Genomic DNA, 15,756 nt, shown 5'->3' on the forward strand with positions numbered 1-15,756 from the left:
AATAATAAGGTTTATTAAAAAAAATGAAAATAAAAAATAAAAAAAATTACACATTAATTTCTGAATTTACAATAACATTACTTGCCTTTATAGCAACATATGTTCCCAAAAGTCTAATAGTGTGACAATTGTGAAGTACTCCGGTAAACAATGTTTGATGTTCTTTTTGTATAAAAACCTTTGACAATGATATAGTTAAACTAGTAGCATCAGCATTCCCTGAAAGAATTACATTTTTACCTTATTAAGTGTATCCTCCAATATTTTATCTACTTCCAGGTAAACAGTTTTTTCTTCCTGAGTAGCATCAACTGCTTTTAGCGTACCAAACTTGGTATACCATTTCTCCAACTTAGGCCAGGCATCCAAGAACCCTGTTATTCTGTAAAATCATATTTGTATATAAGGATAAGGGCTATGTTGTGTTGAAAATCCTGAACACTCGATTATCATTTTTTCACTTCCTAAATTTAAATGAGACTAGGACACTTTTTAACTATTGTTGAAATCATGAATAACAAAATACGTTTATGGCCTTTATGTAAATTTTAACACTTCCGCCAACAAATGATAACAGTGATAACACTTCCATGCCCCTCAAATGAAATATACAAAAAAGAAAAAAGCTTTGGTTTGAAAAGATATTTTTATGTTCAGAGTACAATTTCTTTTTTAGTAATAAATTGCCTAAGTCAAACCTGTGTTGTATTTGCTCCTGGTCATGAGCCTGGTCTTCTACTGGAATGACCTGTTGTTGTTTACCTACACCTGTAGCACTGCCATCTGGTGGAGGCTTGAACTCCTGGTGATACTGTTCTTCACTTTGCACTGAGTCTAGAAATTAAGGTTAAAAAATTGAGTTAAGTCACAAAACTTCATTTTGAGTTTTCAGAGACTTAAATTTGCTGAAATTTATAAAGGTTACATATAGGGAATTTAAAAATGTAAAGAAATAGTTATCAGATTTTTTATATATATATATGTATGAAATGGAAATATATCTGACATGCTTTCATATTTTTGAAAGAAAATTTGATGATCACAAAAATCTCCTTGCACCTCTATAGAATTCTTCCTGTAAATTGTCTTCCCTTGAACTGGATTTTTAAAACAAAATTGTCTTTGATGCATTTTTTTTTTTTTAGAAATTTCTTTTCAAATAACAGATTTTTAGTTTGTTTCTTATCTAATTTTCAACAACAATATAATAATATGATATACAGAACCAACAGAAACATTTGACTATATTTTCTATAATAAAACTATTGGACTGATCATACTAATTTTTGCATACATGGAACATTATTGGAATTTAAGGAGTATCATTATTGCTTCAAGTTTGTATCTACATTCATGTTATTTCATATCATAACACTTTTCTTTAAAAAAAATCATACTCACGATATCTTCCTGCAGCTCTCTTCAGACAAAGAGAATCATCAATGTCAAAATGTATAACAACATCAATTCCACTAGCTGGATCTTGAGGTGGAGGCGGAGGTCGAGGGTCTGGTACCAAGTTAGATTTCTTGTTCTTTGACTTATCCTTTGCAGCTTCAGCAGCACCAAATCCAGTCAGCGCTTTCTCCAGTACCTTTGCTTGATTGTAGTTGGAAGGGAAACCATCAAGTATCCAGCCAGTACCTTCTGGGATGTTTCTACCATTATAACAAAAATAGTGTTATTCATTCTTTTGTTTCATCAATTTTGATGTTGCATTATTGTTAATTGTATCCCCTTCTGAACATTTTCTAACAATATTCATCAATATTTATTTAATTTCTTACAATATTCATCTAAAAAATGTTTGTTGAATTATCAGCTTTATGTACAACTGTGTTAATAATACTTCACAGTATACCTTTTGTCTTTTACAAAGAATCATATTTTAAATTTTTCTAAAGAAAAGTTTTAATGGTAAAGTTAAAAAGTAACTAGAGAGTTATTTTCCCTGCAATGCCAGAAAGTTCTTTAATTATATCAAGGTCAACTGGGGTCAACAGCATAAGATCAGGTGATATTGTAATGGGAGACAAGGGAAAAGAAACTTTATTCAATGACTGCCAGGAAGTTTTAAATGATAAATAATATCATAAATGCATTTCAGGTATTTTTATGTTCGGAGACGTACTTCCACATAATTATTTCTGTTCTTGTAGCCTAAGAATCCATTACCCTATGTTTGTCTAGTATAAAACCGAAATTCCACCAGATTCAATATAAATGGCAAATGTGAAAGTCGTCTATTCTAACAATCTGAAAATCTATTCCAAAAATATTACCTAATAGCTTCTACCAGAATATCTACTATGACTTGATCATCAATTGGTTGTCCTTTCTTTAAGTATCTAGAAGCTTTGGCACCAAGTTTTGCTTTAGGGGTAGGCTGTAATGTAGATCAGTATGAAGAAACATATCTGAATATAATTCTGTATTAAAGACAGATACTATGTACAAGTATAACAGAACAATGTTGTTCCAATATGGAAGATGCAGTAAGGAAAGATTTCAGACTAACATGATTTATGAGTAGAACGGATGAAAATTAGTTAATTATGTGTCATTTTTCAAGAGACATTTATACCCATACATTAGTGAAACACTGAAGGACAATTTTTTGTTTTTAAATACAATCAACATTATTTTTTCCCAGAACAAGAATAATTGTCAATTTACTGATAATTTTTTTGGTGCTTAGTGCTTCAAAATAAATATAATCACATAAAAAATCTATTTACAAGGTTGAATATTCAAGATGATATTTTCATATATCAACATTTGAAAACTTATATTCACAGAATAAAGTAGCAATATTGAAAAAAACAGTATATAATTTTCAAATTTTAGAACAGATATAGTCTGAAAACAAATAATATAAGCTCTGGAGTCCATGTACAATGTACAAGTACCTGTACTCAAAATGTATCTATTGGAAATCTGTTTTTTTATTATTTGATCTTGTAGACAGATATTTTTCTATCTCTCATACATGACAAGATATTACAAAATATTAGGAGTGGTTGTGACATTATTGGATTTTCTTTGGAGTTTTGAATGAAAATGCTGTCACACACCAACAGTTTGTAGTCACAATACTAGAATATTTGCTAAAAGTACATTAAAATGATTAAAAATACAATCATTGGATTACTGATACTAAACAGAATATTAGTTATTTTCCACTTTGAAATTGAGAATATTATGTAGAACATTTCACACACTCGTCGAGATATTCAACATGATATTATGTATCAAATTCAAAAGTAACTTTTATTCTATATGTATATATACAGAGCAATTCTGAGTAGCACCTTTGAAGATTTTATTTCTAACTTATTTAGGGAGACCAATAGAACTATGCAAAGGACCTACACCTATTCTACAACCATCTGACCCATAAGCAGTCTCAAATCTTTGCTAAAAAAATTCTACCAAATGAATGCATAAACAGTATCCATTAAGCACCCAATCTAGCAAATTCCTACATAAAACATAAACACTGCTAACCCACCATTGTATTTAAAATGAATTTAGTTATTTAAGATTTTAAGAATTTAATAACTTTCTATATATTGGTGAGATTAACACAAGATTTTTAAGAATTGCATTTCCATATACTTTTAAATGCTCATTACAAATATGACTAATTGCATTTGTGTAGTAAAATTTGAAGAAAACTTAAATCCCATATAAAGCAACATAAAAATAAGTGTTGCCTATAAAACATTCAAAATAATGAAATATTTCTTTCTAATGTTTTACAGTGGTGTAGAATGTAACCACACACAACTAAAGGTGTAGCTATACAGTAACATACACATATATCCCTTGCATACAAATCCTCATCATCACTGGAATCAGAGCTCTAAAAACAACCAATTACACATGTACAATGGAGTCATAATTATGGACATTTACTAACATAATAACACACGTGGATATGCCATTTTAAGGTGAAAAAGTTTTCAGGTTGCCATGCAGTAAAGGGTTAAGTAGGGAAACACACAAAGATCAGTCTCTGTGGTGGTGTGACTATTAATTCATTTTGTCAAATGAGTTGAAATATCTCCCCTACTATCTCTAAAATAATCATGCCAATGGTATCTTTTTAAAACCAGCTGAAAACAGTATAAAGACCGATTTAAATAATTATATGGATATACATAATTGATTTTCATTGATCTATTTTTTTTTTATAAAACCCAAAATTAAAAGAATAAAACAAAATAATAATTGTAAGGAATCAAATTTACTTATTCGCTATTATACTGCATTCAGTAATGTACTACAACTTCTAAATCTATGTCATTAAATACTGTGTGGAGAAAATTCACTCATGTGATATCTAAATTTGATATATTTTATATCATATGGTTTAATAAAAATTTGATGAACAACTAAAAGAGCAAGAAGGAAGAAAAAGGGTTTAAAATCCCTTGTTAATACCTCAGGTTCATCTGGGCCAGGTGTTTGCTGAAATACAATTAATTCATAAAATCCAAGTACATATAAGACACTACTAAACACTTTTAGAATGCATTATAACCTGTGTTTATGAACAATTACCATGCATTTTTTTTTCTCACAGACATAAATTTTGATGAAATTAAAATTGGAGAACTAAGTTCTTTTTAACTACAGAAACATAACATGTACTACAAAAATGAGCTTGAAAAATATATACAGGGAAAAATATTCATATTTTTTTTCTAGTAAAACTTACAGTTGGTTTTCCCTTCTTCTGTTTCTTTGTCTCCTGTTTAATTTCTGTGCCCTCTGCAGATGGTGCCTGAGGTGGCTGTGGTGTCTGTCCTGCTTCTCCAGGAGGTATGACACCCTCCTCAGTTGGCTCGACTTTAATAAAATGGTTGACATTATAAAGGTTTACCACATCAATTCATACTAATATTTTCATTACCCAAGTGAATATTAAATAACTGACTATAGGTGCTGTTAAATTTACTGTAGGTATTTCTTCAATAAGTTCAATAGAAATATAGGAAATAATAATATTATGTTGTTGATTTAAAAATATGATGGAAAACTTCATTCTTACAACTAGATTTTGAAAAGTTTATTGGTAAATAAGCAATGCTCCTAAAGTATGCTGGAATGTTAACTAGAAGTTCATGTATATCAATGTAGGGCCATCATAAAAAAAAATCCTAGATTCTCTTCCAAATTTTTTTTTCAAAATTGGAGAGGGGGGAGGCAGGTGACTTTTATTTTCTATTTTTAATCAATTTAAGAGAAAAATGCTGTTAATTTGAAAGAAATTGACCTAAATTGGGAAAACAATCTAAAAATAATTTTTTGAAAAGCAAAAAAAAAATGGGTTGGGAGGGATAAGAATCTAGGATATTTTTTTTTGTTTTGGCCTATTCTTGGCATACCAGTACAAAGATAGATGGTATCAATTACATTACAAGGAATTACTTTTAAAAATATTTCCAAAACTTAAATTTAATAAATTAGTTATTTTTAAAATAGTCTAAGATCAACTGCCCAAAGACTTACCAAAATTAGTTTTAATTATACAAAAAAGCATTTATTACAAAAACCATCAACAAAACAGCTGATGGCATTGTTGGTATAAGATTACTGTATAGATTTTCTACAATGACTCCCAAAAAGACTTAAAAACTGACAAAGAAAAATATAAGGAAAAAAAGAAAGAAAACATGTAGACACAACACAGATGCCAACTCTGTAGTTTTACAATTAGATCCATCAAACGGCATACGTATCTAAAGATCCTATCAAGGTTCATCTTAATGGGAAAATAAATGCAATCCTTATCCTGATGTTTCACAGATGGACAGACACACAGATCATAGAAGTAAAGTCTACCCCTTTCGACAGGAGCCTCTTAATATTTCATGAAAATTGCAACAGTCTCCCTCTTATGTGCCTGTGTCAAAGCAGCATATTTAGCTACATTTAAAAAAATTTCCTATCCTAATTGTATTTTCAGTATAATTGGTAATAATTACTTCAATTCTTATCAAAACATGTTAAAGCATACAAATTCACAAATATCCAATTTCCAAAGATTTGAATAGGGAGATTTCCAACTTGTAAATAGCAACTACAGTTTAGAGTGTGGCAGGCATGCTTTCAGAAATTCCTGAAACTTAGAATATGACCTCAACACTATGAGAATAAAATAAATTCCTGGTCATATGGTTCCTATGGGCCATTGTTGCCATGATAAAAGGGTCTTGCTTTTTCCTGCCAAAAAGATTACAAATTTCAACCGAAAAATCTCACATTTCACACCTATGAACAGACTGAAAGTCTATGAGCCAGAACTTTTAAGGGAGATAAGAAAAAAAACACATTAGCAAAATATGAGTGACTAGCAGACATTTATAAAATATGATGCATAGCAGAAAATAGCTTTAATTATAAACATTCAAATCCAAAATGCAGCATAATGAGTAATAATTCTATGTAAAATATCCAGTAAATTCTCTACATAAAAACATTCAACAAGCATGTATTTATTTAACTTAAACTAATATTGTAAAAGTAGAACACCTATCAGACACTATTTCAGATATAGAAAGATCTAACAACACTGATGCACTTGTTGTTTATAAAAATACCTGGTGGAGAAAACAAATCTCCAGTTGGAGCTCTCACTTCTATTTTTATCCCTGAATTAAAATGTCTATTATAGTTAAAAGTAAAATCCTACACGTGACAATGTTATTGGACTACACAAAATACTGATAATATGAAACAACTGTTGTTTTTTATTCTGGTGCTGAGATGGAATGCTTTCTAAATAAAAGTTATTACTATAGCTGAACAAAGCCTCAAAGTGAAAAATAAATATAAATGTATTGTCTGAAGAGGAGGCATTCATCTATATCAAAATAGTCAACTTCTACTAAAACCATTAATGACGTTGAATCCTAAATATAATACCTGCAGCAACAGTTTCTATTGTTGTTGGTTCAGGTTCTAACTGTAATAAATTATAAAGATCATGTTATAAAGTGTTGTAAAAAATAGACAATTAATGTGAATTGTGAACCCTCCTTTTATTGGTAGATTTGCCATTCTCATATGTGAAATTGACAAAAATGGCAAATAATATTCTAGTACCTCCCCCTTTTCTGAGGAACCCTGGATGATATCCATCCTTTTCAAAGTGTCTGGATCTGCCCCTGGTAGACTTAAGACATTCTTTATTAAAAATGCTAGGGGTACTGCTATTTAACATTGGACAAGCTTTAGAAGAAATAATTTTGATTTTGAAAATAATCAGCAACTTCTATACTTAGTTAATTTGCATAGTTTTTATTTACATTTACAATCACAAAGCTCATAATGCTATTTCATGAATACTCTGGACAAAAATCTAACTTTCACTGAATTTGTGATCTAAGTTTCCTATTGGAACATTTCAATGTTTGTTTAAATATTTATAAATTTCAGGGTCAAAATAGCTAGCAAACCATATGTATTATTTACCAACAGCAAATTTTTCATATGACATATTCACATGATGTGATATCACAAATTCACAAATAACTAGCAGTCCAAGAAGTAGATGAAATGACCAAATCATAGAGAATACATAATAAATGTTAAATTGTCATCAGATTTTTCAAAATAATACCTGTTGAACTGGCATGGTTTCTCCATTCTTGTGTGCTTCTAATGCAGCATTAACTAAATCATCCACACATAAGACCTCCACCCTTCTCTCTGAAACAAATCAAAAACACTTGTATAGAGCAAAATGAGTTTATCTATCTCATACATCATATATCAATGAAACCAAATATCATTCAGTAAGAAAAAAAGATTAATAGGTTCCACCAAACAGGTGGAAGAAATTCCAGATCTTCAATAGATGACCAGTGTAAAAACGTATTTCTTCCGTTTTACAGCCAAAAGCTGTGGAATTACCATAAAGATCAATGAGTAATTTGCATGAAATACATGTCGTATTACTGGGCACAGATTTACCACGCGTGATAAACAGAAATCACCCTGAAAATCCTGTTATATAGTAATTAATTCTTAAGATTTTGTATAATTTGAATATATTAACATATATTGTAATACACAGATGTGGACCTACGTACAAAAAGTTGGATTAATTTATTTAACTCTGAACTTTACTGGACTACTTTGACTTTGCATGTTGCAATTGGCTAGTTTATCAATGTCTGACACAGTCACACACATCTGTCTGTCATGGGGTGTCTGTCATAGAAAAATAACGAAATGGAAGAATAATTTAAGTATTCGCGGTTTAAGAAAACTGAGAAAGAGAATATTACATTATAAAATGTGGATTATTAGATTCTCCATTCAAGATAGTTTTTAATTACCTTGTGTAAGTTTCTTCAACACTGTAGACTTTCCACTAAAGACTTTGCCCAAAATACAGGCTCTGATAGGGAAGGGAGGGAACTCAGGTGGTGGGGGAGGTGGCTGTGAACAAAAAATAAATCTGAATTAAAATATTTTAAAAACAATTATTTTATCTTAGATCAAAGAAATATTGTACTGTTTGTATAGTTTATTTCTATAACAAAACAGATTGAGAAAGTTCCCATTTGGAATGTTCCTTATAATTTTGCAATGTTCAATGCTATTAATCCACAATTTAAATTTCACTAAATTTTTTAAGTAAGTACCACTTACCGTTGGTGGATGAACCATGTCAAAGAGCCTTTGTACAATATGACCAACAATAGGATTATCCCTTGGTGGTTTGGCAACTTCTCCTCCTTCTGGTGGCTGCCATTCACCAACCATATTCTATCAATTTAAAGATTAAAACAAAAGTTTATTTAAGGAAACAATATTATACTTCAAAGCTAGGATATGAAAGTAAAAGCAAAGAGACCATGATTAGAAAAAGTTGGGGGGTCATTTTCTTAAATCATTATTGTACTGTGGTAAAACACTAAATAATTTTATGGAAAATACAAGAATTATTTATTTACTTCCCCAGAGTTAATTTGAAGACATTTACAGTAAAAGTAAATGACAGATACAAACCTTGTATTCCATAAAGTCAGTTTCATCCAGAAGATTTTGTCTTTCTTGTTCTAAGATCTGTTCTGGAGTTGGTTCAGTACTTTCTACAGGTGGAGCAGGTTCAAACAATGGTTTACCTTCAGTAAACAGCACAGTCCATTCTCTCATCAGTTTGGGTGGCAACAACCTTTGTTCAAAATAAATTTCATGTGAAGACAAAATTTGTGAAATTTCAATGCAGTAACAAAAAGTTGAATGTAGGCTATACACTGTAGGGTACTGGTGGGAAAATTTCCCATACTTTTCAAATTAGTTTCTAGTCAATTCTTATGTTAAATCCAAGCATGAATCACTTTTTGATGGCATTTGCATGATTTTTGCATGGAACTTAACTTTATCATCAAATCCTTTACTATTCAATTTGTTGACTGGTTTACACCTGCATTAAATTAATTTTATGACTGACAAACTGAATTACACATTTTCAAAATCAAATTCTTTTGGCTTATCTTTAAAAAATAATTAAATATCAATATAATGAAATATATGTTACTTACTTGTCTGTAAGCTCTCTGTATTCAGCTACTTTGCAAGCGAAGTCACAAATTTGATTGACAACTTCATTACTCATATCATAGTGCTTCCTATATCTAGCCTCAGCCCTTTCAGCAGCTATCTTGTCATGGAGTTCCTGATCTTTCTTTGTCTGTTCTGCATACTCCTCCTTGGCCAAACGAGCTAATTCCTGCAGTAATAATAAAGTGTTTTTCATCAGAAATATACATACATTCATTTTAAGCAGTTTGAATACACACAAACATTATTGTACTTGATTTATTAATGTGATACTGTTGGTTTCATTGAATATATATGTTAATTTTTTTTTGCTGAATTTGAATAAACATGAACATAACCATACCTGATTCATGAAAAAAAAATTTTAAATTTAAGAAAGTTTATCACAAATGAAACTAGAAAAACTAGAAGCACAGCTAACTTGGTGACTCCCTACTTTGCTATATCACACCAAATAAGAAAACTCATAAAAGTGATTTAAGGCATTTTATAAAAAGAATGAAATAGGAGGTGCACAATGGAATCATGTGATGAAGAATTTTATAAAAATGTTTCATCAAATTCTATTCAGCAGTCACAAAGGAGTTGCAGAATAGAAGATGGTCCCCCTTAGTTGACCAATGACTAAATCCATGTTTTGCATCAGGAAACCCCAAAAGTCATTTAGATGGATAAAAAAAAATAGGAGGTGCAAAATGGCATCATGTTATAAAGAATTAGTAAAAGTCTCATCAAACTCCATTCAGATGTTGTGGATTAGAACAGAAGAACAGATCAACAGACAAATGGAAGGACACCTTGATCACTACATACTTTCTGCTCTTCTAGAGGGGATATAATGAATAAGGCAGCATGTATATGTATGAGGATATGAAATATTACCAAAGACATTGTGACACCTTTGATTTTTCTATTCCATATTAAGTTATCATTACCTTATCAAATGTAATTCATATCCGTACTCACTAGTAACTTGATAACTTCATTTTTTGTTTGTTTAAGAAATAAGCTATTAATATTTGTCAAAAAATAGTATCTGAGTAACAAAAAACACAATCTTACAGCTTCTCTGTTTAAAGCATCTTCAAAGTCTTTCAGTCTAGCCTTCTCATATTGTAACTCTCTAGTTATTCTGTTCTTTCTAATAACTTCCTTCTCATGCCTGGCTTGTAGTAACTGTACAGCTATTCTTCTTTCTTGTTGTGATTGTCTCATTAGTCTGTTTACTAACATTTCTTCTCTTCTGGCTTCCTGAAGTGAAAATAAATTAAGAAAAATTATCATGATTGAAAAAAAATGTCATTTTTTACACGGAACATGACTTTATATTAAGATGAAATTATCAAACAATTATGAAAGAAACTCAACAAAATAATAGACAGAAATCTTTATCAACAGACAGACAGACAGAAAAATCTATAAACCAGTCATGATGGAGTTTTTGTATACACAAAGCTATTTGTTCATACCTATTAACCTCAAAGAATATGTATACGGGTAATCTCTCACATCTTAACTATTTCATGTGGGTGATTTTGTACAACAAACTTTGTAGGAGATCAGGCTCAAATAAGGAAGTCTCACTCAGAATGTTGGAAGGTTAACAGGTATGTTTCTTCTACATTTTATAAACCAATTATAAAATGAGGATTAAATACTGTACCTCCTGTGATTCATGTGCTTTCATCTGATCAACTAAAACCTTTCTTCTCCTTTTCTCCCTTTCAGCACGGGCAGATGCATCTTCCTGTAATCTCTTGCGAATCTTACCAATGTAATCATCATTAGATGCTGGTTTTATCAACTCAACTTGATCCAACAGATTCTCGTCTTCACCTCTGGACATGATGTATTTCATGTCAATATCAGCACTGCAGCAAAAAGGAAAAAAAAAACGTTTTTCAAGAAATGCTTTTATTGTTCCAATAAAGAATAAATGACATTATTTTTCCTTTAACAGAATTTTTGCGAAACATTGATACTTATGCTGTCTATTAATAATGTTTAAATAATATTCATCAAAAAATGATGTGTTTTATCATACGTATATGAAATCAATTTGACATTCTGTTTATTACCTGTCTTCTGTTGGAGGTAACACCATTTTCATCTTTTCCTCAAACTGTGATATTGCTTCAATGGTTTCCTGATGAAAAAACAAAACAAAAATAAAAGGAGACAAAAAGAAATTTATTTGTATAAACATTTTTTTTTTACATTTTTATTTCTGCAAACATGATTTTCATCATTACCATAATCTGGTGGTATAGTTCTAACAAAAATGAAAATTCATTTGAATAAAAAATACTACAAAACTCTCCTTAAAACTTTACATTTGTAAATATGTCAATATTACCTCTGCCTCTCTCATTTTCCTCAGTTCTCTTCTTTTCTGTATTGCCTTAGCAGTTTTTTCTGGAGGTGGTTTTGGAATATGTACCGTTGCAGCCCTATAAGTAAACAAAAAAAACGGTACAGTTACATTTCTGACAAAATAAACAAATAAAAGCTGCATGATTTTACTATACATGTAATTATTTAGTATTGATCCATATAAAATTCAGACATTGCAAATTTTTCATGGAAGAGGTGATTCATGGTGCAGATAAATCTACCAAACAAACCAGACCTGTTCATTCTAAATGTGCAATATTTGTATAGAGCAGTAGTCCTTTCTGAGTACAAGCTGTAATTTGTAGAAAATTATGCCAAAAATAATGTACATTAATCTCTCACATAAATTAATCCCATAAATTAACCAAAACAAGAAATATAACTTTTGTAAAAAGGCAATTTCCTTTACAATCAAATTTAAATATAATTTTTACATATATCTCATAAGTGCAACCACCTAATGACAAACTAATACTGGTTATGTGGTCTGTAATTGTTTCTGAATTAAAAATAAAAGTGTGAATTTAGAGGTTTATTTGACACACATGAATAATCTCCTTTTTGACTTTCTTTATACTACTACTTAAGTTCTCCTCTACAGGATCTATCATTTTCAGGAAAAAAATACATTGTAAAACAAAAAGAAACGTAATGATAACAAAAACATGTTTTTTTTTTTAACTTACTGAATTTTAGCTACTATTTCACTTTGTTTATCCCTCATAAATTTGGACCTCTCCAACAACTTTTGTCTATTATCTTGTTGCTGTTGTCTTATCCTCTCTTGCTCAAGAAATCTTTCAGAAAATGCAGTTTTCTCCATCTCAATTTGTTTATCATGGAATTTAGCTATAACTTCATTTAGGTTCAAGTCAGTTTGTCGTGGAGTAGCATGTTTCAATCGCTGAAAATTGTAAAAAGATATTCTATATTATTTAACAAAACCTATTTTTCTTTATTATATATATTTTTTTACTAGCAATGACTAGCGTAAAAAATCTTTTGAATCGTTCATGATTTGGCATTTTTTAGACGTTTATAATTATAAATTTACATAATTGTCTGTTATTTTCAGTTATATTCAATATGCCCAATTTTACTTTGGAAACAACATGCTGAAAACATCTTTTTGAAAGTATACTAACTTCCTTATAAATTCCACTTTCGACTGCATTAAGTTTTGCTGGAGCAGCAGGTCTCATAGTTTCCATTGCAACACCAGTTAAATTTGCTTTCTTTTTATTCTGTAATGCTATGTACAGTTGGTACATCAATCTAGTAGCTGTACCATGCTTTTCTGTCATAATATCTCTAGCCACATTTGTGTCAAATGGAATGCCAAGAAGATGAAGAACAGGCTCAATCCTAGTAAAGTTGTTGAGCTTTGAATCTGATGTTCTGAAAAATTAAAAAAAAATGCAAATTTCATGTACATTTTACAGTAACTTGAAAAGTCACCAGTATATTTAAGTTACTTATCCAATCTAGTTCTCAGGCATACTTTTTATCCAAGTAATTTCATTAATTATCCTATTTTAGAATAACAAAATGTCATTTATTTCTTTTTAAGTTTGAGAAGTCAATTTCAATTTCATAATTGTATGTACCAGTAATTGTATCTTACATAATTTTTTTTCAAAACATATTATGTCATGTGAACTTGTGAATTGAAATCAAAAAAAAATTTCTCTTATTTCACTAATGCAACTTACTTGTTCTGAGAAAATTGATCAAAATCATCCTGCAGACCATTTTTAGCCAAAACTTCTCCAATTAAATAGCCAGACGAAAAATCTCTTGAAAACGTTGGTTGTTCTGAAAGGATGGAAGAACAAAATTAGTACTTATTTTCATTGTAAAGCATGGCAAAATTAATTACCTGCATCCTTGATTTTCAGTTAGACATGTTTTAGTTTAAATTCTGTAGGTCACTAAATCCAGATCAAAATATAAGTACCTGTCTACCACCAGTACATCAGCATGTATATATAATGGAATATGCCATACAATTCTTCAAATTGTTGGACAAAAACTACCTAAGTGTTGTAGTTGTAAATAATACTTTAAGCGTACACAACTTATTCTACCTACTTTCTTATGTGTGAGAAAAGCTTGCTCTTAAATGTAGAGAGATTCATATAAAAATTCATCATACTGACAGTTAGGAAACTTTTGTCCAAGTAAAACACTACATAGTGCTACATAGTACTTAACTGAAGCTTCAGAAATAGTAAAAATTGCTGGCTAGACAAAATGTTTAAAAGACATCTATGTTATTTCTCTGGTTGGAAAAATCTTGATAAAACCCTGTAATCAACGCCAAACCCTGAACTGTTCTTCAAATGATTTTATGAAGTTGATGTCTGATGAAAATTTCTTAAACAAACTGATAAATGGCATGAAGTCCTATTTGTTTAAAAAGGAAGCTGATACTTTTTCTTCCGACTTCGCTTGCTCTCAAGGCATTGCCTTTGTCATATAAAGTTCAATAAAAAAATGGAAGTAACAACATTTAGTCTACCTGGTTGAATTTTAGGGAATTTATTACTTTATGCTTGGCTTGCACTCAGCAAGGCCTAATCTAGTAGAGAAACGAGCAAAAACTTCTCCTGTGTTATGCTCACCTATCCCATTTGTTTTTGACAATTTTTTCAAATAGATTACATATATAAAATCTCCAATATTAATATTTTTCCAACAGAATTTACCAAAACTTCTCATTGTCCTTGTGTCTAGATAAAGTCCTGTAAAGTCTAACGGCTTCTTCATAATATGCTCCAATGGTAGCTAAATGGTTGAGAGGTCAAATATCATAAAATGAAAATTAACCTGATTTACCATGGCCATTCAAAAGTTCTGTTTGACGGCAGAAAAGGGGTTTCCACATGTATCACATGTATTTTCCACAACTTAATCTCTAATGGGCTCCCTTACAGAAATCAAAATGTTGCTGTACAAAACAAACAAGAGGGGAATGTATATAATTTATTTCATTAGAAAACTAATCAGTTTATTAAATGTGGACACAGTTTGCAAAGTAATTAATACTTGAATTAACACTTGTAATTTTGCTCCGTATTACCCCAGATTTGTCTCTAAATAACCTTTTGACGTCAATGAAACAATGTAATTTTAAATTGTGATGCCATAAAATTTTAAGTTAAAGGAGAATTTAGTATGCAAACAACAAGAAAATAAATTATTTTCATCAACAGCATCCACTAGTGTAAATATGTCTATAGAAGATGTATGTATATTGGCGATAATTTTGACAATATTTCCATATTAAATCTGGCATTTCTGTCATGATTCTGTTTGTTATTGATGCAAACTATATGTGTGGACAATTAGATTAAAAAAGCTCCCCACCCACCAATTCGAGGAAGAGAAGACACTGCCTTCATGTCATTATAATTTATATGACTAAAACTAGTAAAGGTAAATCTTGAACTTGGTCTTGGATTTGTGTAACAGTTCCGTTTGCATCATTTTCGTTCACTTACCAACTTTCTGAGAAAGACTGAGCTCATCATTGAGCCACCTGCATAAAATGTCCGTCATCTTTCAATGATTAACAAGTAACTGTATCGAATCGCAAAAGTGTTTACAGACCATTGGCCTCCATATTGATGCAACTTATTTCACCAAGGGAACGCGTCCAAACCATTTATAGAACATAAGTTTTGATTGGTCAATCTTAATTTTACGACATTTATACATTTTTTCCCTTTTTTATAAAAAAAAAGAAGAAATTTAAACATATTATTAAATTTTATAATC

The 15,756-nt window shown here is 30.3% G+C and overlaps 1 protein-coding gene across 6 annotated transcripts in view; it reads right to left on the reverse strand.

Annotated features, from left to right (window-relative positions):
• The window catches only part of LOC148628892 (sperm flagella and cilia-associated protein 2-like), a 28,918-nt gene extending 13,280 nt beyond the window's left edge, over positions 1-15,638 (reverse strand). The window contains exons 1-22 of one of the 6 annotated variants that reach the window (XM_088596396.1): positions 15,480-15,638; positions 13,689-13,791; positions 13,122-13,374; positions 12,663-12,880; positions 11,939-12,032; positions 11,661-11,728; positions 11,246-11,453; positions 10,645-10,833; positions 9,564-9,751; positions 9,028-9,193; positions 8,668-8,784; positions 8,352-8,454; positions 7,631-7,719; positions 6,934-6,973; positions 6,609-6,659; positions 4,724-4,854; positions 4,447-4,473; positions 3,818-3,865; positions 2,283-2,386; positions 1,402-1,658; positions 699-834; positions 241-382 (exon numbers count right to left, since the gene is read on the reverse strand). In XM_088596396.1, the coding sequence (XP_088452522.1) occupies positions 241-382; positions 699-834; positions 1,402-1,658; positions 2,283-2,386; positions 3,818-3,865; positions 4,447-4,473; positions 4,724-4,854; positions 6,609-6,659; positions 6,934-6,973; positions 7,631-7,719; positions 8,352-8,454; positions 8,668-8,784; positions 9,028-9,193; positions 9,564-9,751; positions 10,645-10,833; positions 11,246-11,453; positions 11,661-11,728; positions 11,939-12,032; positions 12,663-12,880; positions 13,122-13,374; positions 13,689-13,791; positions 15,480-15,537 (2,790 nt within the window). In that variant the 5' untranslated portion in view covers positions 15,538-15,638. The remainder of the gene's footprint in view (positions 1-240; positions 383-698; positions 835-1,401; positions 1,659-2,282; positions 2,387-3,817; positions 3,866-4,446; positions 4,474-4,723; positions 4,855-6,608; positions 6,660-6,933; positions 6,974-7,630; positions 7,720-8,351; positions 8,455-8,667; positions 8,785-9,027; positions 9,194-9,563; positions 9,752-10,644; positions 10,834-11,245; positions 11,454-11,660; positions 11,729-11,938; positions 12,033-12,662; positions 12,881-13,121; positions 13,375-13,688; positions 13,792-15,479) is intronic. The other 5 variants (XM_088596425.1, XM_088596406.1, XM_088596416.1 and 2 more) reach the window with 5 other exon arrangements.
• Positions 15,639-15,756: the final 118 nt, after the last annotated feature.

The sequence above is a fragment of the Perna viridis genome, chromosome 1 (genome assembly GCF_037379345.1).
Source record: "Perna viridis isolate PV_CMFRI_1.1 ecotype Kerala chromosome 1, ASM3737934v1, whole genome shotgun sequence".
NCBI lineage: Eukaryota > Metazoa > Mollusca > Bivalvia > Mytilida > Mytilidae > Perna > Perna viridis.